Source organism: Martes martes (assembly GCF_963455335.1).
Source record: "Martes martes genome assembly, chromosome: 4".
In the NCBI taxonomy this organism is placed as follows: Eukaryota; Metazoa; Chordata; class Mammalia; order Carnivora; family Mustelidae; genus Martes; species Martes martes.
This window is the reverse complement of record NC_137891.1, coordinates 183529799-183556120: the sequence shown is the minus strand read 5'-3', so window position 1 is coordinate 183556120 and position 26322 is coordinate 183529799. Positions and strand designations below refer to the sequence as shown.

The 26322-nt window shown below is 51.0% G+C and overlaps 1 protein-coding gene across 2 annotated transcripts; it reads right to left on the bottom strand.

The window, feature by feature from the left end:
- Positions 1-596: 596 nt before the first annotated feature.
- EXOSC10 (exosome component 10) lies at positions 597-23000 on the bottom strand. Of its 2 annotated transcripts, none has more exons than XM_080801991.1 (25): positions 22827-23000; positions 20882-21018; positions 18774-18897; positions 17305-17409; positions 16817-16982; positions 16547-16661; positions 15187-15262; positions 14871-14981; positions 14248-14391; positions 13546-13736; positions 12407-12563; positions 12124-12272; positions 11894-11944; positions 11118-11229; positions 9772-9822; positions 9565-9643; positions 9373-9479; positions 7416-7511; positions 7016-7090; positions 5557-5644; positions 4444-4517; positions 3807-3978; positions 2917-2975; positions 2182-2258; positions 597-1529 (listed from the first exon to the last, which is right to left on the bottom strand). In XM_080801991.1, exons 1-25 carry the CDS (start codon positions 22935-22937, stop codon positions 1499-1501), a joined length of 2658 nt encoding a protein of 885 aa, XP_080658117.1. In that variant the 5' UTR covers positions 22938-23000; the 3' UTR covers positions 597-1498. The 2 variants fall into 2 exon arrangements, 1 of the variants encoding a protein (XP_080658117.1); XR_013966732.1 differs by having other exon boundaries at positions 1393-1529; positions 4444-5473.
- Positions 23001-26322: the final 3322 nt, after the last annotated feature.

Here is a 26322-nt window from a genome sequence, read left to right as displayed (position 1 = left end):
AGGTGGAAGCCCTGGGTTCCGGTGGAGGCTGGTAGCACCACAAGTAAGGGCCAGAGTGAGAACTGCCAGTCGCTGCACTAGCTCGGGACTAACTAGGACTGGAGAGAGAGAGAGAGAGAGAAAAAAAACTTCTATTTTGCTAAGTCACCAACAGTCTGACTTTTCTGACAGTTGCAACCATTCTAGCCCCAGCTAGTCCAAACTTCAGTCCACTGGGGCCTGGGCTGTTCTCTGCTGTTCTGCGTAACTGGCTGTTCTCTGGCAGCAGAGCGATGTCTGGGTTCACAGCCCCTCGGGGAACTGCACACAGCCAGCCCTCTTGATAATCTGCGAGAAGAATGTCTAAGAAAACAGGCTCCTTGTTTGAATATTTGTGAAAACAGGGGCACCTGGGTGGTTCAGTGGGTTAAGCCATGCCTAGGGTCATGATCTCAGGGTCCTGGGATCGAGCCCCACATCGGGCTCTCTGCTCAGCAGGGAGCCTGCTTCCCCCCCCACCCCCGCCCCCGGCTGCCTCTCTGCCTACTTGTGATCTTTCTCTGTCATATAAATAAATAAAATCTTAAAAATAAATAAATATTTGTGAAAACAAAAATAATGGTATTTTGTGCTTTCTGCATTTAATAGCCCATTCCAGGATTAAAATCAAATAGAATTCTGAAGAAATTCCATGGTACATTATTAATACAAAACTGGAAATCTAATGTTCAAAAATGGCGGTGAGCTAGAAGGAAGTTTAGAAGAAGAAATGACAAAAAACTTTAAAAGTGTGAAAAACTGTAGAAACATAAATCCAAGTTTGGAAATGAGTCAATACGTGATACAAAGCCTTGATACCAAGGCGTGGAAGTTTCTCTCTGTGGCGGGATTACCGATCATGTAGTTTTTCTTGTTTCCTCATTCCACCAATGAACGTGCTTTTACTTTTCCAACTGGGGAAAACGACATTAAAATGCTTTTCCAATCGGGGAAAACGTTAAAAAGAAACAAAGAGGAGTGAGACGGGAACGGGAGAGAACCCCGGCCCTCCGGAGGCCACGGCTGCTCTAAAGCTCCAGTAGCAAATCTTCCTGAGGGGGTCCGCACCATGCGGCCTCACTGGCATGACCTGAGGGCATGTGGAGGAGGTCAAATGGCCCCAGGACCCCTGGAAAGGGAGAGTCAGTGCCCCGTGCCTCGGGGAGGCCGCCCTTTTCTGAGTCTCCTGTGACTGAGTCTCCTGTGACTCACACCCTCTCGGGGTGATTCTGGGTTCCCCCAGAAATCTCAATGTCCTCAAGGGCGCACTTACCCCCAGATGGCTGAAGCCGGGGCTCCAAGCGAGGTGGGGTCTGTCCTCTCCCTGCCAGCCCTGAGCTGGCAGCAAAGGAAAAGTCTGGAACCCGCTTTCTTCCAATAAGAATTCTTTTTAATGGTTTAAAAAGGGGTCCGTACAAAAAGCAGCAGCACCACCTGGTGCTTCCAGTCCTCTGGGGAGTTCCAAGGGTCTCCTCCGCCTCTATCTCTTTGGCCAGCTGTGCCTGAAACCCCTGCAGAGACAGACGGCGTGAAAACAGAAGGGCCACTTCTCCCAGTCTGCCCGGAGGTTTGCTCTCAGCTGCTTCGCAAAACGCTGCAGACCTCAGTGATGGGCAGCTGGGGAGGCATGGTTCCTTCGGGGCCCCTGGAGAACTGAGCGTGGCAGCAGCGTGTCCCCCACACTCTGGCAGACAACAGGGGGCTGGGGAAGCGCTCTGCGGCCCCAGGGTGGCTGTGCTCGCCAAGACCGAAAGGCAGCTTGCCTCCTCACCAGGCCACACCCTAGGGGTGAGTCCTCTGGCTTCGGGCTCTGGCCTGAGCATGAAGCTTTCATGTTTTTAACGAAAATATTCTTAAATGACAAGCCACATTTCCTCACTGATTTTTTTCTCCCTCGTTCCTCGGAAATGGGGAGATCTGGGAGAACTCCGAATCCGTCTGCTCGGAGGGGACCCCGGAAAGCTGTCCGGTAGTAGGCGGTGAGGGACGGAATCCGAGTCCTCGGACGCAGGGACAGTTGCTGGGGGGGATGACCCTTGGCAAGGCCCTCCCCTCCTCCTATCTCAGCAGCCCGATCGACAGAGAGGGATCTGGTCGAGAGAGGCTCTCTGAGGCTGATCCAGCTGGGCCCTCTGAGCCCATATGCTGGCCTCCCCCACGTACCTGTCTGACTTTCCGGCTGCAAAGGACATGCTTTTGTTTCCCACCGACTGCTTAAGTTTTCTGGGTGCAACGCATTTCTGAAAAGATAAACAGCCATTTCAGTCGAGGGACAACCTGACCACAGGACACAGGCAGGAAACCCCACAGGAGCCCAGCCGGCCCGTCCAAGACTCCAGTACCACTGGTGTGCCTGGTTTTCTGAGAACTGGGCCTTTCTGGGTGCTTCTGAAGGCAAGGCTGTCCGCAGGGGCTACCAACAGAAGAGGAGGGCTCCACACAGGTCTCAGCCTCCGGATGCCAAACTTGCAGCCACGCTTGGCTCTGGCTGGCAGCAACACCCACGGGGGCAGAGGCAGGCCTGTGCGGGCCCCTGAGGGAGTGTCTATGGCCTACAGCTCATCCCCATGGCAGCCAACAGCAAACACCCCTTCAAACCACATGCCAGCCCTCACAGCCTCTTTACTAGTTCCCTTTTTATTGCTGGAATAACTGATGGGTATTGTCTGTACTCGAGGAGAGATGAGGTGAGGGAAAGGATATGCCGAGGGAGACGATTCCCAGCCGGGCCGTCTTCCCAGCAAAGGCAGAGGGAGAAAAAGCACCATGAGCCGGCGAGAATTCTCAAGATCTTTCTTTCTCTTTAATGGTATCTTGCATTTTGCATTTGAATTTGGAATCAAGGCCTAGTTGACATGCACAATCCTGTTAGTTTCACATGTCAAGTGTATTTCTTACCTTGCCGGGCTGGGTCTGCTTATTTGGATCGAACTGGGAAGGTTTCACTTTGCTGTTTCCTGGAAGGTGAGAGCAGAGAGATGCCAGTGAGCATGTATGTGAGTCGATGTACCCACAGGGCTGCCTGCAGGGCCGGCGCACAATGTTCAGGAAGGGTGGGCTGTCGGCTCGCCGCCCCCCGGAGGAGGAGGGACTCAGGCTGACATCAACTCATGTGTCGTGTCCCCAGCGGGGAAGGGCAGCCCGAACACCAGGCTCATCTCTCACAGATCTATTCCCAGCTCAGGGGCAGGTGGCTAGAGCACTAGCTCCTCCTACACCAAGGCCATCCAGTCTGGTCTCTGTGTGCCCGTCAGGAAGTGCCACCGGCAGTCCCTTGGGCCCTGGGGTGACGACTGTGCCCTGCCTTTTCTCTCTTCAAAGGGACATGTTGCCAAGGAGGCCGCTCTGCCGTCAGGAGTGCCATCCACAGCCCCTCCAAGGCAGATGAACTCTCACCGGCTGAGACCAGAGCCCCCCCCCCCCCCGCCCCGGGCTTCAGGTTTCTTCCCAAACTCCTTGCCGTGTTGGTATGTCTGTCTGAGAAAATGTGTGTCTGGGCCTGAGCTACTGTGAGGAAAGACGGAGCCGCTGTTAGAGGGGACGCCCCCTTGCACAAGGACCAGTGTGGCCCCGGCGAGGCAGCTGCGCCCGAGGTGGGGGTGGGGGTGGATGGGTGGCACCTGCCGGCCCGGCACTGCCGTCTCCCCGCACGGCTCTCAGAGGGCTTGGGTGACAGTTGTGTCTTTCTCGGGCTTCGTCTGTGCCGAGCTCACACTTTCTTTCCTCCATAGCTTCCTCCCTCCTAACAGGGCCAGACGTTCCTGAAAGGGCATCAGTCCCAGCCTCACCAGCAAAAGCCTTGAAATCCGACTTGCTGTAGTCATAAGGGGTGAAATCTTTTTCTGGCGGATCCGGGTCTTTTGGCTTCTTGGAAGTTTTGAGGCGTTTCTTCTCTTGTTTCTGTTCTGTGGTCCTCGGGTCACTTGTGGTTCGCTCTCTCTTCTTGGCGGCATTTTCCAGCTGTAGGGTGAACACGCCGTGGGAAGGACGCACGGGAGGGGATGCGACAGCCCGGCTGGCGGCCCCCAGGCCTGCCGCATCTGTGGGCTCGGGGACGCGGAGAGGAGTGCTGGCGGCTGGGAGCCTGGGCGGGGCTAGCGCCAGGTGGGACAAGTTCCTCGGTGGAGAATGACATCAGGTCATTCACGAAAAGGCAAAAGAGGCTTGGATGTTAGGGGGCCTCAGGGCCTCGTCTAGAGGAGTCGGGGCGGGGGACGGTCTGCCCGCGAATTCATCACAAAGAATCATCTAAGAGGAATTACAATATAAACTTTTTCGAGGGGAAAGGAGGCAGACACTGATTGACAAGCCAAGGTGGACAGGACAGACGTGGAAGCATTTAATCTGAGGCACAGGACGAGCCCTCCTGCCATGACCAGGGGCGTCTCTTTTCTCAAATGGGAAAGCTGAAGGGCCGGCACGTACGGCAGCCTGCTGTCGGACAGACACGGCCTGCTCCGCGGTCGCCTTGTACTCCTCCTTGGCCTGGTCCCGCGCGGCTGCAAGAGAGCACGGCCCGTGGAGCTGCGGCCCCAGCAGCCAAGCCTCCCTCCTCACCCGGCTGCCGCGGCCACTGCCACGGTCCCCGTCTCCCGCGCTGCCCGCGCAGCCTGCCCCCAGCCCCTGCAGCTCAGGCGCGGAGGTTCTGCCCACACGCAGGCTGACCGCCCACCTGCCCCTCCCCTGACATCCCGAGCCTGACCCCCGGCAGCCCGCGGGCCGCCGCTCTCAGGGGCCGCAACCCGAACACGTCAAAGACCAGAACAAAGCCACTTCCCCAGCCGGCTCCTCGTGCGCTCTCCCTCTGTCGCTAGCCGCCCTCCCTTGTTGTTCAGGACCAGCCCTTCTGGCCCCCCTGGCTCCCCTCCTCCTCTCTCGTGCCACACACCACTCGTCATCAAGTGCCGTCGGGGTCACTACGGGGTGCACTGGCTTCGGGCCACTTCTCGCCCGCTCTGCTCCCATGCTGGCCGAGCCGGTAGCCCCTCCCCTGGCCTCCCACCCTTGTTGTCTTTACTGGGCCCTCCACGGTCTCGGAGAGAGCTTTTCTGGTCGCCGCAGGCCACGGCTCCGCTCAGACCCTCCACAGCTCCCTGGGCCACTCGGAGTACGAGCCACGACCTTACAACCGTCCTGCTCTCCCCTCCGTCAGGCACACTGGCCTCCTGGCCACTCCCTGAGCATGCCCAGACAGCAACCGCCCCCGGGGCCTGGGACTCGCTGGGCCACCAGTAGGGACCACGCTTCCCCTAGAAGCAGCCCGTTTTTGCTCCGTGTCACGTTTCTCCGACTGCCTTCTCAACACGCGGTGGGGACGCAGCACCCCGTCCCCGCGGGAGGGCTCGCTGCCGTCGGAAAGGACGGGCGTTTATGGGTGCACTGCCCGCGACCCTCCCCCGGAAAGGCAGGCTCCGCGGGGCGGGGGCTGGGCTTTGTTCAGAGCCGTCCTGGCATTCTGTTGAACAAACAGAAGCATGTGCGAGGCCTGCTCTTCGGCAGACACCCCGACGGGCCGAGACACAAGGAGCCAAGGGCTACCTGTCTGCTCCGCCGCCTTCTCCTTGGCCGGCTCTTTAGGTCCTCTGGGCGCCTGCGCGCGGCTTGCCAGCTTCCAGCGGTTGCTGATCTACAACGAAAACAAACCAAATGAAAACACTCCAGAACTCAGCCACCTACGAATGCTTCATTTTTTTAACGCGGGGATGCCGGGCATACTAACTTGGTGACGACACATATTTCTGAGTCGTAAATTCCAAATCTCATGACACACAAAACAGAAATCTCGTGCTGGCTTTGTGTATAAAATACCCATCGAGAAAGACAAAGCACAACTGGGTTCCAGGCCTGGAACCGGACGCCTTCCTGTCCGTCCTCTCATTCAAGCCCTCCCGTAATCCTGGGACAAAGGCATCCTCCTCACCGCCGCTTGGAGAAGGGGAACAGGCTCAGAGAAGCTAAATGATCTGTCTGGGGGGACATGGTTAACAAATGGTGGACTTCAAGGCAGGACTCCTGGAGTCTGGCGTGCTGCTGTCTGATACCTCGTCTGCCTGTGGCGTGAGAACACGTCTCGCTGGTATCAGGCAGAAGCACGTAAGGGACACGTGGTTGAAGGGCCACAACCCGTGAGAAGAGAAGGCAAAACGATCCATCTGACTCCCCATTTCAGAAGACAGCAGGCTGACCACTAGCGACAGGGTGCAAGCCCATCACGGTTCTGGCCTGACCCTCGCTGCCTAAAGGAAGAGCGGGATGGGGAGGGGCAGAGGGAGCCAGGCCCCCCCGTCCGATCAGAGCAGGTCCTTCCTGCAGGAAGGAAGAAGGCTTTTAACAACTAACAGGCTGACCCCCACGAACATCTCACGGGGCTCCAGGGAAAGTGCTTCCTTATTCTTATCCGTAATGCTGTTAAAAACAAACCAAACAATAGAAGACAGAGTGTTTTACAATTTAAGCTGTCACCTGTGAGAGCCTTAAAGTAATATAGTCACACGTGAAAAATGCGTCAGGCTGAACACCTAACACCCGGGTCCTTTGCTACGTACAAACTAAACTTCAATTAAAAACCAAACACAAAGGGGTGCCTGGGTGGCTCAGTGGGTTAAAGCCTCTGCCTTCGGCTCAGGTCATGATCCCAGGGTCCTGGGATCGAGCCCCACATCTGGCTCTCTGCTCTGCGGGGAGCCTGCTTCCTCCTCTCTCTCTCTCTCTCTCTCTGCCTGCCTCTCTGCCTACTTGTGCTCTCCATCTGTCAAATAAATAAAAACCAAACGCAAAAACCAAAGACCTGCTTCTTAAAAGGTTCCCAAAGGCTTCTGAAAATCAGAAGGAAATCCTGGCCTCTCTCTCCAGAAATGCTTATTTGTGTTTATATATAAAGCGTTTTTTGTGCTCATTTTCAGGAGCCTCAAGATGGGCTTAAGACAGAAACCGAGTTCAGATAATTCAGAAGTCCCCTTTTCTGAGAAAGTCACTCGTGGGTGACCAATACACTTACTTCGTAGATTTTTGATGATGGATCGAACTTTGCTGCCTGAGAAATGTGGGCGCGGTGTTCGAGTGAAGGCAGGAACTGGAGGAATGGAAGGAAACAGTCGTTCAAACGCGCTCAGGCCCTGCACGGGGGTTTTCCGGTGGGGTTCATCGTGGGAGGCCTAATTCGGAGCGTTCGCCTGGCTACCGCTCACTGGCACGCGAGCGAGGCGTCCTTGCTGGGTTCATCTGAGAACACCCCGACTCCACCTCCACCCGGACACCAGGGACAGCTGACACACACTGGACTCAGGGGCTCCCTCTCCCCAAAGACCGTCAGCAGCTTTACCAGGCAAGAGGCCCCTAGAAGCTACAGAAAGCTCTGCCTCTTCTGTCTGCCCTGAACACTCGTGACGCCTACTTACCATCTTAAACGGATTTTCGAAGGACGCCATTATGTTCTGGGCTTTCTTCTGGGCAACTGTTAATGGGCTCTTTCTAGTTTCTTCGGCACTAGGTTCCTGCAGGGACAGAAAGTGAGCAACTTATCCCGTCATCCTGCGGCATTACGATGCAAGTAACGGAATGATCGTAACAGCAGTAAGAAGGGGCGCCGGGGTGGCTCAGTCGGTTAGGTGTCTGCCTTCAGCTCTGGTCATGATCCCGGGATCCTTGGATCGAGTCTCGCTTCCAGCTCTTTGCTCGGCGGGGAGCCTGCTTCTCCCTGTGCCTGCTGCTCCCCCTGCTCCTGTTCTCTCTCTCCCTGACACATAAATAAATAAAATATTTACACAAAAAACAAAAACCAGTAGAATACCAGCTAATTCTTTAGGTCTCTCACATGTACGAGGCACTGTCACACCCTGTGACAGCACACAAGAGGGCTTTTAAACACACATTTATTGAACCAGTTAACTGAACTGTGTCCCTACAACTTACGAGGTAGGTAGTATTATTCTCACCATCTTACAGATGAGGAAACTGAGGCACAGAACGCTTAAGTCTTCTAGAGCCTGACAGCGAACAGGGGCAGAATGAGGACTCCCACCCAGGTCTGTCGGGCTCTAGAAGTTGAGGTTATAAGCAGACATTCACAAATTAAGAATTATAAACCGTTGTGGGGGCATCAGTGCAATTACGCGACTGGATGTTGTACAAGCGGGTTCAGAACGTGTGCTATCCTCACTATCCTTCTGCTTCCTCCGTGGTGACGGTCCCGCCACACAGAGCACGGGGACACCACTGCCTCTGTCAGCCAGAGTGCGCGCTTCTGGGCTCACGTGGCCCGAAGTTCACGCTCCTTTTTTTAGCTGCCAATTCACCTCGCTCGCTTAAGGCTCCCGGACTTCTCTGCTCACGAATTACTGAAGCAAGACCCAATCTAAATGTCTGTGATGACGTGAAAAAGAAAGTCAGCTCTGAGGTAGTACATTTTGCGGGCGGCAAGGTGCCTTCTCGGCGCTGGGCCTGTGCTCTGGTGTGAAGGACCGGCTGTGGCCCGTGATCCTGGAAGCTACAGACCCGCCCAGCTGTTTCCCCCGTGAACACCTGCTACGCTGGAGACTCAACTTTATCCAAACAGATCGTATGCCTGCTTCTCTTTCTTCGCAGAAATTATGATTTTTCCTTTTGCACATCTGTTGTGTGCACCATTCAGAGTTTTCTCTGTGTGCTTTCCTTTCACGTTGGTCACTGCAGCGCCCACCCATCTGGACCAACAACCGCACCCGGGTCCTGCTTTCCCAAAGAGCCTGTAGTTGAAGCCCCGGCAGGAACGAGACACCTGCTGAGCAGGACAGACCGGGATAAGCTCTGTCACGACTGGGTGCTCGTAGTCTAGGACTACGTGGTCTGGGACTGGACAGAGTCACTGCCTAGCACCGCTCAGTCCCTCTTTGGGGAAGTAAGTTCCCACCCACGTACTAGTGCCCTCCTATCTTGCTCGTCACTCTCCTCATCAGCCACCGCGTAGAGAAATGCTTTTCTAAGCTGCCTCTTTCCCAGCCCGAGCCCGTGCCAGTGGTGCTGGCGGGTGCTGCAGAGGGACGCGCGGTCCCTGCAGTCGAGCAGAGCGCTCAGCCTGCGCCTCCCCTGCGGCTGCAGGGGAAGGTCCTGCTTTGGAAGCTCCGCGGCCCACGCCATCCTCCCTGCTAGGCATGAGCAAGCGTCCAGATGTCAACCCTTCCTTGGGTGTCTCTCCACACGGAGCTCCACCCACCTCCAGCGGACTGCCTCGCGGATCTGTCTCCACGCCTGTCCCCACGGCTGCTGGGTGCTACCTGTGGTATTAGGTTCAAAGGTCGATGCAGCACTCCCGGCAGAAACTCCTGACGGGTCCTCGCCGCCCCCCCCCCACCCCCGCCCGTGTTTCCTAGCACTCACGTTAAACAGCGTGATGACGGCAGTAGCGATAAGGCATCTGGTATCTGGCAGGGTCTCTTCTGTTTGGTCGGGGAAGAGGCTTGCCTGTTTCTGCGCTGGCGCAGGCCCTAAAGGGATGAAGTCAGTAAGGTCAAAGCCTCATGGAGAGTGTGCAAGGCAGTTTCCAGAACATTCCAGAGACCTCTACATTACCGTCGCTGGGGATGACAGGGTAGCCGTCTGAAGAGGCGTGGGAGCAGTCGTGGGGTCCAAAGAGAACATTCTCCAATCTCTGCAGCAGAAAGCAAGCAACAGCCCTCATGAAGGACTTGCGAGCATGCACAAGCCTTCTGCCGCGGTGCTGCGGGCTCCCGACCGGTGCCCTCCCCCAGAAGAGAGACGACAGACACAGCACTCTACCTCGGGACCAGGCAGCGGGCCACTCTTCCGCGCGCCAGTTGCAACTTCAGACTGAGGAGGAAAAATAAAGAGCACCTGAGGAACAGCGCCCCAACTCGGCGACCGCATGTGCCTCCCCCAGCGCGGACTGCGTCCCTTCACCGGATGGGTTTTACGAGAGCCCAGCAACGTTCTTTCATCCTTCAGCCCATACAGTGCCTGGCACTATTATCACTTTGTCCTCAGTAATACTTGCTGAATGAAAGAATGAAACCCTTGATCGTGACCAGGCACAATGCAGATTTCCAAGAGCCTGAAAGGGCTTCTACTCTAGGAACCAGGGTTTCTCTCTTTACGTGGCCCACTGTAGAGCTAACGCAAGATTCTTTTTAAAGAAATTTTAATGTGAAGACTGAAATGTGTTTATCCTCAGTTTCTTCCTTATCATCCTAAATGAATTGATTTTAAGTCTTCCGGGATCCATAATCTTTCCAAAAAATCACAAATACAATTTACCAATATTACTACTGAGGCAACACAATGAAAAACTGTCCCTCAAATTAAAATTGAATTGGGTGGCTCAGCAGTTAAACATCCGACTCTTGATTCCAGCTCAGGTCATGGTCTTGGGGTCATGAGATCGAGCCCCGTGCTGGACTCCATGCTCAGCGCAGAGTCTGCTTGAGATTCTCTCCCCTCTTCCTCTGCCCTCCCCTGACGGTGCACACGCATGCGTGCTCACTCTTGAATATAAATAAATGAAATCTTAAAAACACAAACAAAAACGAGGAGCTTTAGCTTTTGATAATCATAAAGCAGACACGTCGGGACACCTACGTGGCTCAGTTGGTTAAGCGTCTGCCTTTGGCTCAGGTCATGAACTCAAGAGTCCCGGGATCAAGTCCTGGTTTGGGCTCCCTGCTCCCCTGCTGAGCAGGAAGCCTGCTTCTCCCTTCCTCTCCTTTTGCCCCTCCCCCAGCTCTCTTTCTCTCAAATGAATAAATAAAATTTTAAAAAAAAGCGGGGGGGGGGCGCCTGGGTGGCTCAGTGGGTTGAGCCTCTGCCTTTGGCTCAGGTCATGATCTCGGGGTCCTGGGATCGAACCCCGCATCGGGCTCTCTGCTCAGCAGGGAGCCTGCTTCCCTTCCTCTCTCTCCACCTGCCTCTCTGCCTACTTGTGATCTCTGTCAAATAAAAAAAAAAAAAAGAAAGAAAAGAAAAGACCTGTCTAGGGGCTTTCCCAAGCCCCATTATTTTCTTTAATGGGCTTTACAGAATGGAGACCAGACCACGTACGGGGGAGACCGAGGGGCCGGCAGACACAACAGGTCCGCTGGGCTGGAACCTTCAGCAGCAAAGCTTCCTACCTTGAGCAAGGGCATCTCCCGGGCCTGCTGGATTAAAAGATGGATCTCATTGAGCTGCTGCCGCACAAGAGGCGGCACAGGGTTGCAGCAGGCTATGATGCCCTGAGGCTCCCTGAAGACAAGAAAGCACACACTCAACGCGTCATGTAGGACACAGCTTCCCCGCAGGCTTCCAGATGAGAACAGAGAGCTACGGCTACGGTGACGACCTGGGAAACACGTGCCCAGTGCGGGGGCGGGGGGGGGGGTCGGTTCTGGGCCTGCAGCAACCCCGTGTGTTCTCTGTGGCCCTAAGCTTGCTGCTGGCGCCTCCGGCAGCTCGCCTCGGGCTAACTGGGAGAGCCGGGAGGAGCCCCACAGCTCTGCAGAGCGGCAGCACTGCACCAGGCTCAACGGAAGACGGTGAACCTGGGTTCTTTGCTTATTCTCCAGTTAACATCAGAGAGCGTTCAGAACCGTCAGGTGTCTCGGTTTGGAACCGAGGACAGCTGCGAGACTCTGAGACGCTTTCCTCCCTTCCCAGCGGATGCTGGAGGCTCAGCACTGGATCTCGTCTGAGGCAAGACCGCTGAAACGGCTGCAGCTCAGCAGGTCTAGTTCCTACAGGGCAGCCCGAGGGCACAGATTCTGGACTTGTGAACGTCCTTAGAGCACAATCTCTTGAGTCAACAGCCTTGAGGTATTAGCGATCAGAGAAGCTGGTCTCTATCAGAGAAGAGGGATAAAATGTCTCTACTGAGAAAGTCAGGACATCGTTATCGGTTCTCGGGACTCACTTGGGCAGTTCTTCAGCGATCTTTAGCATCATGTGGTTTGGCAGGACGTATCTGGAACAAAACACACAGCGCGATGGCCTTAGAGTCAGCCAGCCAGCCCCGTTAAAGGCTACAGCCTGGGGGAAAACGTAACCAACTTCCACGGTGAAGAGAAAAAAGCCATTATTTCCTCGTTACCCGAGCTGCTCGCTCTAGAAAGCGGCTATTAAAAGATCGTCTGATCCCCTTACCCATAACTTTCATCCTCCCTACGAGCCGTTTTATCCCTCCAGGCAAACAGCAGCTGAAAGGCCGTCAGCTGCTGGGTGTTGAGATGCTTCTTCTGCTTCCTGTACAGTTCAAGATAGGACTCGTCCGTGAAGATGGGCTTGACAAATTTCTGCAAAATATTACAGAATAGTCAAGATCCGTGGGAATCCGAATGGTGCCCTGGGCTCTTCAGAACGTGTGGCTCTTTTCAGAAACGTGAGGGACAAAGCGAAGCACCGGGGCCCGGGAGGAGACAGGCCGTACCTTAAGGCAGATGTCCCTGCTGCGTTGCCACACAACCTGCAGCTGCACGGGCTGCTCGTTGCCTCGCTCCCACAGCTCCAGCCGCATTTTATCATAGATGTAAAGCAGGTAATGGGTGTCGTCCCGGGCGTAGTGGAGCATTTCCTCGGGCAGAGGTCTGGGATTGCAAGGAAGGAAATGATTTTGCGGCTCGCCCCTAGAAGCGGCCATGTCACCTGTCCGCGCTGCGCGTGCGAGGACTCCGGATGCCTCTGATGATCACAGCCAGTACTATAGTTACAACCCTAGGCCCCCAGTCTTAATGGGACAAGTCTTTGTCTTCACAGCTGGGGAGAAAGGGCAGCAGGGTCACAATGCAGTTGAAAAGAGGGGCCCTGCCATCCTGAGTTTGAATCTTAGCTCCGCACACCTGTCCTTGGACCAGTCACATGAGCTCACTTTCCTCCCTGGGGAGGTGAAAGACCTTACAGGCTGCTGCGGGGACCACCGTGCACAGCACCCCAGGAGCGCTCTGCTCAGTGCTCGGCACATAACAATGGCTAAGTGACAAGGAGTGGCTTTCAGAGTTTGTCAGTTTTCATCTTCTGTCTGGGCTTTACCAGATTCTCTTTAGAAATTCGGAAATGCAGAACTGGAGGGAGGCCGAGTGGCTTCTTCAGACAACAGCTGCCCCCTCAGGGAGGAGGCCTGACAGCAGTCGAGCAGAGCCCAGACTCCAGAAAGTGCGGCAGGACCCCACACGCTCTCACACCACAATTCCCATGTGTTATAAGGTGCAATCACTTTCGTCCCTCAGAATTCCCTTGAAGGTCTGGGAGATCACCACACACACACACACACACACACACACACACACACACCCCTTCCTACCAGGAAGTTTCAAACGAGACACTGGCAAGGACACAAATACTGACATGGCACGCCTCTTCCAACCACTATCTCTGTGAAGCGTGAGAGCCCAACACGCGCTCCACCTGGTTGCCCTGAAACTTCCAGTCGGGCTTCTGCTGCTGCCTACAGCTGCAGGACAGACCGGCGCCAGCCAAGCCAAGATGCCACCACGGTCACCACCCGCAGGTGGGTCTGTGTGGCCGAGAGGCTCAGGAGCAGCCGCCCGCACGTGCTCGCCAGGCACACACCGTATTCTCCAGTCGGCCAGCTGGTACTGCTTGTTCGACTCCACACCGCAGTAGAGTTTCAGGAGATGGTCCAGGGAGTGCCGGCCCAGGTTCAGGAGGCGTGCCGCCTGATGGGTATCAAACATGTTCACTACGTACAAGCCGAAGTCTTTCTGGAGCCATTCGATGTCCGAGTCAGCACCGTGGAAGACCTGGAAACACAAGCGGCCGTGAGCCACCACGCGTTCAAGGCCACTCGTGCTCTGAAGCGAGCCTAGACTCTGGGTTAGTACAACACTGGAAACAGAAGCCAGAAGGAAGGTTAAGACGGGTTCAATTTTAAAAGCTTCTTTTACTTTGGACCAACAGCCTTACACACTCTTAACTGCACACTCTTAAAGTCTGAAATGGCTCCCAGCCAGTGATTCTGAGAAAGCAGCTCTACCAGCTTCAAGGGTGGTCATTAAGTGCAAAGGATCCCGATGGCGCGGGCTCGCTGCAGCCGTCAGGAACATGACGGAACGTCCCTCGGGGTGGTAACGAGCCACAGTTTAAGCTGCTCTAATTGGGGCTTAGAAACAAAAGCGGTTTAGTGCGTGGGGCCGGGATGTAGATTACAACGATTTCTCCCAACTTCCCCAGGTCTCTGTTCAAGTAATGAAACAGTAAACGAAGAGCACTTAAATCCTAGGCTCACAGGCAAGAGCTACAGGAGGGGCTGACCTTGACAATGGCGGGGTCTGTGAGGCTCTCGTTGAGAATGTACATGTCACTGCGAAGCTCCAGCGTGTCCACGATGAAGTCTTCTGTTCGGGTGGAGATCTGCATCAGGCAGGTCAGCCCCAGAAAGCTCCTGTACGAGTGGTGCTAACGCCCAGAAAGGGGAGAAGGAAAACGGATCACACCAGGCTTTCCTTGACTGATTCTGGGAGGGCAGCTATAAAGGAAGCTCTATGACTGATCGGTTTTTGCCAAACAACAGCAGCAACAACAACAAACCGAACCCAGATCTGTTAGTCTTTTTATTTTTTTATTTTGTTTAATTTTTCTTCAAGATTTTTAATTTTTTATTTGACACAGAAAGAGAGAGAGAGAGAGGGATCACAAGTAGGCAGAGAGACAGGCAGAGAGAGAGGGGGAAGGAAGCAGGCTCCCTGCCAAGCAGAGAGCCCGATGCAGGACTTGATCCCAGGACCCTCAGATCATGACCTGAGCCGAAGGCAGAGGCTTTAACCCACTGAGTCACCCAGGCGCCCCCAGATCTGTTAGTCTTAATTTTATACTTCTCAGGTAGGGAGTAACTCCTAGAAAATGCAGAATTTCACTCCACATCATTCACAACTTACCTCTAAGTCTACTGCGAATTCTTGACAAGTCAAGAGCTTTTCATTGAGTTCCACCAGCTCATCCAGGGAGGACACAAAATGGCAGAGCGTCTCTGCCACAGGCCTGTATAACTGGGGCACAGAAATAGAGGCAGAAAAAGAGAGGAGTATTCAGAATCACCCTTCACTTAGAGCATAAAACGAATCAGGAGCTCAACAGATGACCTGACGTTGCAACCTTTTACTGTAAAGTCACTTAAGAAAAGCACGAATCGCGTTGATTTGATTTTTCCTGGGCTCCTTAGAGAGCATCTGTAAACGAGGTCTAGGTGCTAACCTGAGGCTGTGGCTTTTGCAGGACTGAATCCGGTGGAGTGAAGTGATCCAGCTCATACTGATAAGGATGTGCAAACCTGAAAAAGTGAAACGAAAAGAAAAATCCTTTTGCTGAATTCCGTGGTTCAAGGAAAAACAACTGCTTTCATCCAATGTGTGAAAACAAATGAGCAGAGGCCATTGTGAAAATATTTTATCCCCATTAAAAAGTACCATGATTTTAACAATTCAAGGGCATCAAAAAAAAAAAAAAATCAGGTCAAACTGGTTCACCCTTACAACGTGATCATTAGAGATCTACCCCTCTGTAAGGATGTGAGCTCTTATTTCCAAACACTGCACGGCTACCACCATGGAGGATATAAAAACGTAAAATAGGGGCGCCTGGGTGGTTCAGTGGGTTAAGCCTCTGCCTTCGGCTCAGGTCATGATCCTGGGGTCCTGGGATCGAGCCCTGCATCGGGCTCTCTGCTCAGCAGGGAGCCCACTTCCCTCTCTCTCTCTCTGCCTGCTGCTCTGCCCTTGTGATCTCTCTCTGCCAAATAAATAAATAAAAATCTTAAAAAAAAAAAGTACAATGTGCAGTTCCTTGTGGTCTGGCAAACAGGCCTGTGAGGTCAGAGAGGACGGGGCCCATATCGCAGTTGGTCAGATGCCAAATGCTCTATGTTTTTTATTCCTCTATCATCTACTTGCATAAAAATCCCAAGTCTGTGAGTTCGTTGAGGGCAGGACCGCCTCTCATCACCTGTTTCTTTAGCACTTGGCCTGTGGCCTCGCAGTGCAGAGCCAGGCCCGAAGGAATGCTGCCCAGCCAGACTGTGGCTACATGTGAGAAAAAGACCAACGCTAGCCGAGTTCTTACCGCTCGCTTCCTTCATGCAAGGTCTATTTGTATTTGTCTATTTTAAGCAGTTTTTTTTTTTTTTTTTTTACAGATGCTTATGCTGCCAGTGAAAAACTCCTTTTCTTTGCTGAATTGATTACGGGTCCCTACCTCACTGTTTGGAGTCCCCACCTGCTAAGAAAGGCAGAATGGCAGGAAAGAAGGACCGTTTTAAGGAAACCTGGGGTTTCAGGTTCTGGCTGTGTGGGAAGGCAACATGGCACCCCTTGTTTTGTCTTTACATCTGGACGGGGGGGGGGGGGCAGGGCAGAGCGACCGCTCCCTCTCAGGGCTGCCGTGAGGGTTACCCAGGACGCCGCCCGGGCAGGTCCTCTGTGAGCACAAACAGGAGGTTTTACCGATCCGCTGTTAGGATAAGGATAGCCATCACCCATTCCTCACGTTCTTTGTTTACACTGATTATTTTACAAACGTGAAACTGAGGGAGAATGCAGAAAGTTCAACAAATACGTACATGTCCTGTTCCACCTGCTGGGTTCTCTGCTGATGGATGAAATCCGCCAGCGCAGGGGGGACGTCCAGGTCCTCCGGCCGGTCCTGCGGGCGCTCCCTCCTTTCTTTAGAGAGTGCTGGAGACCCAAGCAGAGACAACCCCACCATCACAAAGAGGTGAACACACTCACAGCTTGCCTAGTTACGGAGCGGGTCGGTGGCTCCTTTTGAAGAAAAGAAGGTGGGAGGGAGCCATCTTCCCCTTTCTGGAGGCAGAGTCCGCATGCCTTACCCTGAGGGAGGGGTTTCTGAGCATTGGGCTTGATGAAGATCTTGGGAAGAAACGGAGTGTTGGAATTGTCGATCTTCTCTCGGAATTTAAGCTGAGGCCGGACGATGTTTTTTGCATGAAGCAACCGGAAAGTTTCAGATTTTGTTTTTTTGCTATACTCTCCTGCCTGTGATAACAAGTACAAAGACTTTTATAATACAGCCACTTGATGAATTAGAGAAGTAAATTCCAAAAAAAGAAAAAAAGAAAGAAAAGAAAAAAAAGAAAAGTAAATTCCCATTTGTGCCTTCCGAGGGCATTCACTGAAGAACGTGCGTGTGTGTGAGAGGTTATAGGGTACAAAGGAAACAAGAGGTAATCAGGTTGTGAGAACAAGTGGCCAGTTCTGCATCCAATAAATCAGAAGAGAAATGCAGAACAGGATGGGCAAAGGCCCTATTATAAAGCGGACGCTTGAAGCTCTAGTTGATTGGCAAAGCCGCCCTCACCTTACGGTTCCAGCTGGACACTATTGTTTTGGGAACCTGCAATCCTGCCGGGAGGACAGGCTGCTGATTCTTATTCACACCTGATGCTTCATCCAGTAAAATACCCTAAGGGCAGAGGATGTCATAGGTTAGCATCTTCCTCTAAGGATTAACAGGTTAATTACCTAAAATTCTTAAGAAACAGATACAGAGAATTACGTGTGAGAACATATATATACGAGGGAACCATCCCAAGTAATTAAAGCATTATTTGCTCAAAGACAGGGCAGTAACTGGCCACTCCCCACCCTCGATCAAATCCCTTTACCACTCTCGGTTGGGCTGAAAATTTAAAAAATGACTCAACAGTGGGATGTGGCCCACAGAAAGAATATAAAAGACCCTAGATTGCACCTATTAAACACAGAAGGATGCTACTCGGATCATCCTTTAGATGGTTTAGAAGGCGGTTCTAATCTACTCTTCAATCTACCAGAAGGGGGTTCTAATCTACTCTTCAATCGAAGCAGAGGTGCGGTATCAGTCTGGGAATCCAGGTGACAAAGAGTAGCGTGGTAGGACTTGAAATCATAAAATATGAGAAACTGCTGAAAGACCTGTGGGCATTTAGATTATGGAAGAGATGACTTCAAGGACAGGAGACCGAGATTGAAACATCTGCAGGACTGTCACATGGTTAAGGGTTAGTTTTGTTTTGGATTATCTCTATGTTTTTCTGTAAGTAATGTTCTGCTGTAGAATTAGGTCTAAGTAGACAGTCAGCTAGATTATACGATACACATCTCCTTCCAATCATGCGAGTCAGGCTGTTTAGCAGATTGTAGATAACAGTTTAAAAAAAGGGGGGGGGGCTAAATTTTGGTTAGGCTCTGCACTCAGAGGCCTCTTCTTTTGCAATACAAATAGGGATTTGCAAATCTGAAATGCAGATTTGTAACAGGCCTCCACTGAGTGGTGATAGGTTGAAGTCATATATTTGAAGACAACTGTGTTATCTTTGGGAAAAAGAAGCCAATTGTCAGAAAGGGAAAGTTGTTGGAAGAAGAAATGCTAAGCTTTTCACTTCCTCAGATGCTGGAGTTTCTTTTTACATTTTAATAATACAAAAAGTTATTCATTTGTTAACTATCTTTTTTTTTTTTAAAGATTTTATTTTTAAGTAATCTCTATGCCTGAGGTGGGGCTCAAACTCACAACCCCAAGCATAAATGTCACCTGCTCTTCCAACAGAGCTGGCTGAAAGCCCCCACTTGTTAAGTATCTTAAGAGTAATGTGATGGGGCACGTGGGTAGCTCAGTTGGTTAAGAACCTGCCTTCGGCTCAGGTCATGATCCCAGGGTTCTGGGATCGAGCCCTGCGTTGGGCTCCCTGCTCAGCGGGGAGTCTGCTGTTCCCCCCGCTGTGCTCTCTTGCTCTGTCAAATTAAAAAAAAAAAAGGTAAAAAAAAAGAGTAAGGTGAAACACTCACCACTCTTTCCAGAATGACATCATTGGTATCAACTAGTAAATCAAACTTGTCCTCCAACTCGGTCACTTTATTTCGGTCCTTAATGTTGCTTCGACACCCATGGTACTGCATTACCCTACTCATACTAGGAAGGACAGGAAAACCAAGGTTACTTTGTAAACCTGTATTCATTTGTTCCCAATCTGGGAGAAAGCTTGAAAGGTTTGGCTTAGACTGTTCTCTCTCTCTATTTTTTTTTCTTTTTTTTAAGATTTTATTTGTTTTAGAGACACAGAGAAAGAGAGAGAGAGTGTGTGCGCCCAATAATCAGGGTGAGGGTTAGAGGAGGAGGGAGAGAGAGAGAATCTGAGGCAGATTCCTTGCTGGTCGTGGAGCATGACACAGGGCTTGGGCTCATGACCGAGAGATCATGACCTGAGCTGAAACCAAGAATCAGAGGCTTAACTGATTGAGACGCCCCTCCCCAATATTTTTTGATCAAACTAGTGTAAGGCCCTATTTAGCCAGAGCAGCTCCATCCTGACCCTGCCCCCTGCCCCCCTTCAAGGAACTTACTTAAAAACAAGTCCTGGAAACCAGTTCCAGGTAACAAAGCCCAAATACAAGGGTGGGTCAGGCCAGGTGGAGGTATCCAATCGGTGGGGGCGCATACTGTCTCCTAGTTACCAAGGAGTATGGGCCCCGCCCTTTGGGTGCCTTTTGGGCACCCATTCTGACCAAGGTGATAGGCTAGTTCAAATATCTACTATAGGGTAAATTGTAATTCAATTGGTCACTTATGTGTGACCTAGCAGGACTGTGCAGCTTTCTCTGTGTTACAATCTCATTGGTCACCTGTGCGTAGCCAGGCCCAACCACATGGCCTTTGCCCTTAAAAACTAGTCTGTAGGGGCGCCTGGGTGGCTCAGTGGGTTAAAGCCTCTGCCTTCGGCTCAGGTCATGATCCCAGGGTCCTGGGATCAAGCCCCACATCCGGCTCTCTGCTCCGTGGAGAGCCTGCTTCCTCCTCTCTGTCCCTGCTTGCCTCTCTTGCCTACTTGTAATCTGTCAAATAAATGAATGAAATCTTAAAAAAAAAAAAAAAAAAAAAGCTAGTCTGTAAAGAAGAGAGAGGTCGCCTCTTTGCAAGAGATGGCCCTGGCCGGTCAGTTTGATTCTCGATGCTTGGTGTGAAATAAAGCTTTGCTTGACCTTTGCTTTGCATCAGTCTCGCTCCTTTGACCATGGACCCAACACTAGTAAAACTTTCACCCTTATAGCAGAAACACTGCTATTTGGGCAATTTCCTAAATCTCATTAAGACTCCCTCTCCTCATCTGTTAGTTGAAGGGTTGGAAGAAATGACCTCAAAGCTTTCTTTAAATTCTAAAAAATATATCATACTATGTAAATAATATACTTTGCCTTCATAGCTTTATCACGAAATCTAAAACAGATGCTCTAACTCTGTCATGCAACAGTTAAACAAAATCACTGTTTGTGTACTATGTTCATACACTTATTAAAAAGGTAATACCCACGGCGCTGCAAACTGTGTGATAGAATCTTGGATCTAGGCTTTTAAGTCCCACTTTAATTCAGAAAGATTTACTGTCTACGTATAGGTGCAAAAGTCAATATATTTTTTAAAAGTTAAACTCAAAATTTACCAAATAACATTTCCTTGATCAAAATCCATTGTCTCTTTTAGAAATTTTTTAAAAAGTAATTTACACTCAAAATGGGGCTCAAACTCACAACCCCAAGATCAAGAGTCACATGTTCTACCTATTGACCCAGCCAGACACCCCCATTGTCTCATTTTTATATTTTATAGCTCTTCCTTTTTTTTTTTTTTAAGATTTACTTATTTATTTGAAAGAGACAGAGACAGAGAGAGAGAAAGAGAAGTAGTACGTGGAGCCTGACTACGGGTTCAGTCTCACAACTCTGAGATCATGACCTGAACTGAATCAAGAGTCAGATGCTTAATCAACTGAGCCACCCAGGAGCCCCTAGAGCTCTTTACAGCACAGAAAAACAGTTAAGAAAAAATGAATTTTAGGAAAAACTACCTATTTCTCTATATTTATTTCTCCCAACATGAGAAAATCATATATAGTACTTACCACTGAAGCAATCTGTCTCCCTGTGTTTCACAAAATGCCTGAAAGCCAGGAAAACTTCGGTAGAAATCATACTCATCGCCAAACTGTGGTAGGCCCCCAGATGCCTTGGTGACTGCCACCACCGACCCGAGAGCAAACTGTCAAAACCCAGAAAAAACAAGCATGTTTCAAACATGGATCCCCATTCATTCAGCAACTTACTTTTCTCAAGATCTACTATATCGGGGTGCCTGGGTGGCTCGTGGCTCCGTGAGTTAAAGCCTCTGCCTTTGGCTCGGGTCATGGTCCCGGGGTCCTGGGATGGAGCCCCGCATTTGGCTCTCTGCTGAGCACAGAGCCTGCTTTCCCCTCTCCCTCAGCCTGCCTCTCTGCCTACTTGTGATCTCTGTCTGTAAAATAAATAAATAAAATCTTAAAAAAAAAAAATCTGCTATATATAATACATTGTGCTGGATGGTGAATTTCATATATTCAACAAACATTCATTTAATGCTGATTTTACCCCAGGCTCTGAGGATACGACAGTGAACACAGAACCAAGTTTTGGAGCCTACCTTCTTGTGTGAGTGGGGAGAGAGAGAACAAACGCATATATGACAAATATTCAAAACGGCCTGGGTTTGAATCTTGGCTCTGCTACCTATTAACTGTGATCCTGGGTAAAGTTATTTACCTGGATCTTAGTTTCCTTCTCCAAAAAACAGGCATAATAAAAGTGACCACCCCATGAGTTGTTGTGAGGATTAAATGAGCCAATAAAATCACACTGGGTGGTGCCTGGTGAGCACATTAGTGCTATTATTATTACTGTTCAAATTCGGGTTCATGAGCTTCTACAAGAATTCACTTCTGTGTTTTCATGTGGGCAACATCTAAAACAGAAGAACACTCTAGATCCTTTGCTGACCAAATTATAATGGCCACTGCCCACAACTGGACTTGCGTCTGTTTCCGTTAGTGACAAGTAGTTCTCTATTTTAACTGTTGTGTGGTAATGAGAAAAAGTCTCAAGTGGCTGTCATAAAGAAATGATGGTTGGTCATGTGAAGGCCAAATGACATCACTGAGAGCTGTGTAATGAGTGTTTTCCAGGGGGAGACCAGAGAGAAAGGAGGTGGGAACTTGTGTCATGCGGGGGACACATGGTAGCTGGTGAGCAGGACCGTGACCAAATCAGGACCATGGCTAGTGGTCCAGGAACTACCAGAGCCAGAGCCAAACAAATGAATAATGACATCGAGTAATGATGATCCACCTAACGAGTGGAGTTTGGGGGAAATTTACAACTTATGTTAGTTTTCTGGTTTTGTAAGAGCTATGCATCAGGTGTTTAAACCAAGTTTTGCTTGTTCATATAAAGAACATTACACAAATAATCCCCTCAGTGTTCCTTTGAGGAGGCACTGACAAACGTTCTAAGGCCCTAGAGGAGGCCAGCTAGGTGGCAGCGGTAACAGGTGACATTAAACCCAGGGTCTGGGATTATGTAGGACTGCACCACAGACGAAGAAAAGGGGATCATCTTGGCCGCGGGAGCAGAGGACGCCGACTGGTGTGGCCTACAGCAGCCAAGGCCCTTCGGAGAGGTGATTAGGTGGCTCAGGCCTGGGCTGGGAAGAGGTCGCGAGGGCTGGGGGCATCAGGGTGACAAGGAAGCCTTTCCCACGACGCGGACACGGCTCTCCACGCTCCGCGCAGTTGCATGGACTCAAATATACGAACGAAGGCCCTGGGAAGCGGGGCCTCCCTCAGTGTCCGCGTGCGATCTCCGCCGCGGAGGGGAAGTGAGAGCCGGTGCCCGGCATGGGGAGCGGCCCCTCGACCCCCGCCCCGGGCTCCGCAGCGGCGCGCGCGCGACCCGCTGGGCGGCCGCGGAGAAGGCCCGGGCCCGCTTCCGGCCGAACGCGGGCGGCTCCCTCTGCCCCCGGAGGCCCTGCGAACTCACCTTCACGAAGCTGTCCGCGTCCGGGAAGCCCGGCAGCACCATCTCCCCGTCGGCATTGGCGGCGCTCGTGGCAGTCGGGTCCTTCGGCTCTCGGGGGCTGGGAGGCGCCATTTTTCCCGGCCTGCACGGCTCTTCTCGCGAGAGTGCCTCAGGCCGACGCGACGTGTGCCCACTGCGCATGTGCAAAGTTGGTCGTTCGGGGGACGAGCTGGCGGGGGCGGGGGCGGGGAGTTGGTTATCCTCCCCGAGCCCCTCGACCCCGGGAAGTTTACATTTTCTCTTTAACCTCACATCTTATCATCTGGATAACCTTGTAATTTACAGTGGGACCCGGGGGGGCCCAGTTAATCTCATATTTAAGGCCAGCCTCTCCCAAGCTCTTCTGGTGCCCTCCTCACGCTCTTGATCTGGGCTCCTGCAATTAATTGATCCCCTCTCTCGGACATGGTGTGTCTTCTCCCTCGCCACTGGTTCACTCCTACCGGCCTACACGTATGCTGGCATCGCGGCCAACTCCAGAGACGCGAAACATCATGCACCTTCCAGCCCCTTTCAGGCAAACTACTGGAGAAAGCTCTAGTGCCCTGCAAGCTCACAAGCTCTCTCGAACCCCTCCAACCAGACGTTCCTGCGCGTCTACACCACTGGAAACACTCTTGCTGAGGCACCTATTGGGAACTCACACATTTGTAAAATGAATTCGGAAAGAGCTGTTCTGAGGGAGGCAGTTTTGGCAGCTCAGGCGAAGGTTGGGGAGTCTAGTGCGGTGTGGCCTTTCTCCTAAGATCAGGAGTGGCCCACCCTTAATTCATTTGGCTTAGTAAGTGTGCAATAAATGGTAGCTGTTTCCGTTATTTAGAGTATCCTATTAACAGGAATAGGAATATCCTATTAACAGGTAACTTGTTTCCACTCTCCCCACCATCCCCACTTCCCCGGGGCACTGGCAGAAGGAAGACCTAGCCTAGTTCATTTTAACAACAAATATGTCTGAGCCTTATTCTATATGGGTCGATCTGAAACCACATATCAGGCTATGCGGTGTGCTTTACGTGAATTATCTCATCCTCGAAACAACCTTTCGGGCTAGATCATAACTATAATCCCTGCTTTCAGAGGAGGAAGCAAGCACAGATTAAGTAATTTGTTCAAAGTCACCCAGGTAGTATGAGGTGGAGTTGAGATTTGAAACTAGGTAATTTGACACCACAGCCTTAATTCTTTCAGACTACTCTACATGCCTCCAAGAATTTTAAGGCCTAACCTATAGACCTATACCATATTATAATTGTCTTTCTCTGATTGACTTAAACATAATACCCTCTTAGCATAATACCCTCTAGTTCCATCCACCTCATTGTAAATGGCAAGATTTCATTTTTGATGGTGGAGTAATATTCCATTGTATATATACACCACATCTTCTTTACCCATTCATCTTTTGAAGGCCATCTGGGCTCTTTCCATAGTTCGGCTATTGCAGACATTGCTGCTGTAAACATTGGGGTGCACGTGCCCCTTTGGATCACTACATTTGTATCTTTGGGGTAAATAGTAGTGCGATTGCTGGGTCATAGGGTAGCTCTATTTTTAACTTTTTGAGGAACCTCCATACTGTTTTCCAGAGCGGTTGTACAATTTTGCATCCCCATTAGCAGAGTAAGAGGGTTCCCTTTTCTCCACATCCTTACCAACATCTGCATGGAATTTAAGAAACAAAACAGAGGAGCAAATAAAACAAGAGAAATAAAACAAGAGGAACCATGAGACTCTTAACCATAGGAAACAAACTGAGGGTTGTTGGAGCAGTGGGGGGTGGGAGAGGGGGTAACTGGGTGATGGGCATTAAGGAGGGCACGAGATGTAATGAGCACTGTTCGTGTTATATACAACTGATGAAACACTGGACTCTACCTCTGAAACTAACAATAGACTATATGTTAATTGAATTTAAATAAAATTTAAAAAAGGAATTGTACCAATGCGTACAAAGATCCCAAAAGTCATTCTTTGCCACATCCCTCCCTTCTCACAGGGTTACATGAAACCATCCTAGATTGATAGGTTAATGAGACTGTCTTTAAAGGTTCCATTAGCTCGTCTACCTTTGGTAATTCACCTCAACAAAGTTGGCAGGTTTTGTCTAGATGTAACTTGAAATCCATTGGATTGACTAAAGATCTTAATACCAAGGACTCCTAAGGAGTGTGCCTTCCTCATTGATGGCCACCATTTTTCGGAGCCCATTCATTCCCATACCCTTTATCTTTAGTGAATGGTAACATCACTGGTTGTTGATAGTATTTCATGTAGAACCAAGAAAGTTATGGTGATCATATTTTCCAGAGTGGAAGAGTTGATGCATGGTAGAATTGTAGAAAGGTATGAGACTAACTATGAGGGTTAAAATTTAACGGTATTACTATTGACATTTAAACTCATCTTTGGTTTTAATAGAGGAGTCCTCCAAAAAATGTCTATGGGGCAGCACTGTGGTCCGGGTCTCTGGCAGATTTGGGGGGTACAATGTCATGCGAGATAGGGTTCCTGGCCTTCTGATGTGCGTGCTCTTCCTAATACAAACTTTTTAATAGCTTTTATGATTCAGTATCTCTCACTGGGTAGCTGTGGCCCACAGAAATTTAGAAATAGAAAATTTACCTGAAGTGAATATGCTGTTCCTTGAAAGCACTCCATAGGCGTGCTCTCTGTGGAGGGATCTCTGCTTGGCACTTGCCAGCTCCATCTGGCGCCCTCTCCTCCCCATTACTGTCGGCCTCTTTCATAGGTCTTGCAGCGCCTCGTTTTCTCTTTACCTGTTTGACACCGGTTATCTGTTTTAAAAATACTACTCGGCTTCTACTTCTCAGTTTTAGAACTTTACACGGTTCTCCGTTGTCCACGCATCAGGCTCAAACTCCTTGCTGTTGAGCCGAGGCAGGTCACACTCTGGCCCCGCACTCTTCCATCGGGCCCTCTTGTAGTAACTGTCTTTCCCTTTGCTCTCCACTGACCACTCGGCCAACTACACTGAACTCGGAGGTCCGATTGTGTGAAACTTCATTTTACATATCAGAAATGGCCTAAGACTTGCAATCGAATAGAGTTCAAGCTCATACCTGTCATTCCTGCAGGATATTGTGCTTTCAGACTGACTTCCTGCTGAACGTCTTCATGTGCCTCATCTGATAAAGTCCCGCTCATCCTTTAACACCCATGGCAAATGTCCCCTTTCCCCGAGGATTTCTTGGCTCGGCCAGTGGAATTCCCGTCTCCCGCTGAGGCTCACACCCTGAGTGTAGCTCTTCTCCCCACTTGGTTTGGGGGAGTTACCAGTCCACTCCCACATGATGCCGACCCTGCCTTGTCCGGCCTGTGAACACGGGGAAGGGGACGACGTCAGGTAGCTCCTGTGTCCTGCGTGGTCCCTCGTACCACCTGCTTAGTGAATGCTGGCTGCTGAAGGACACCCGCTTCCTTTATAAATTCGTACTCA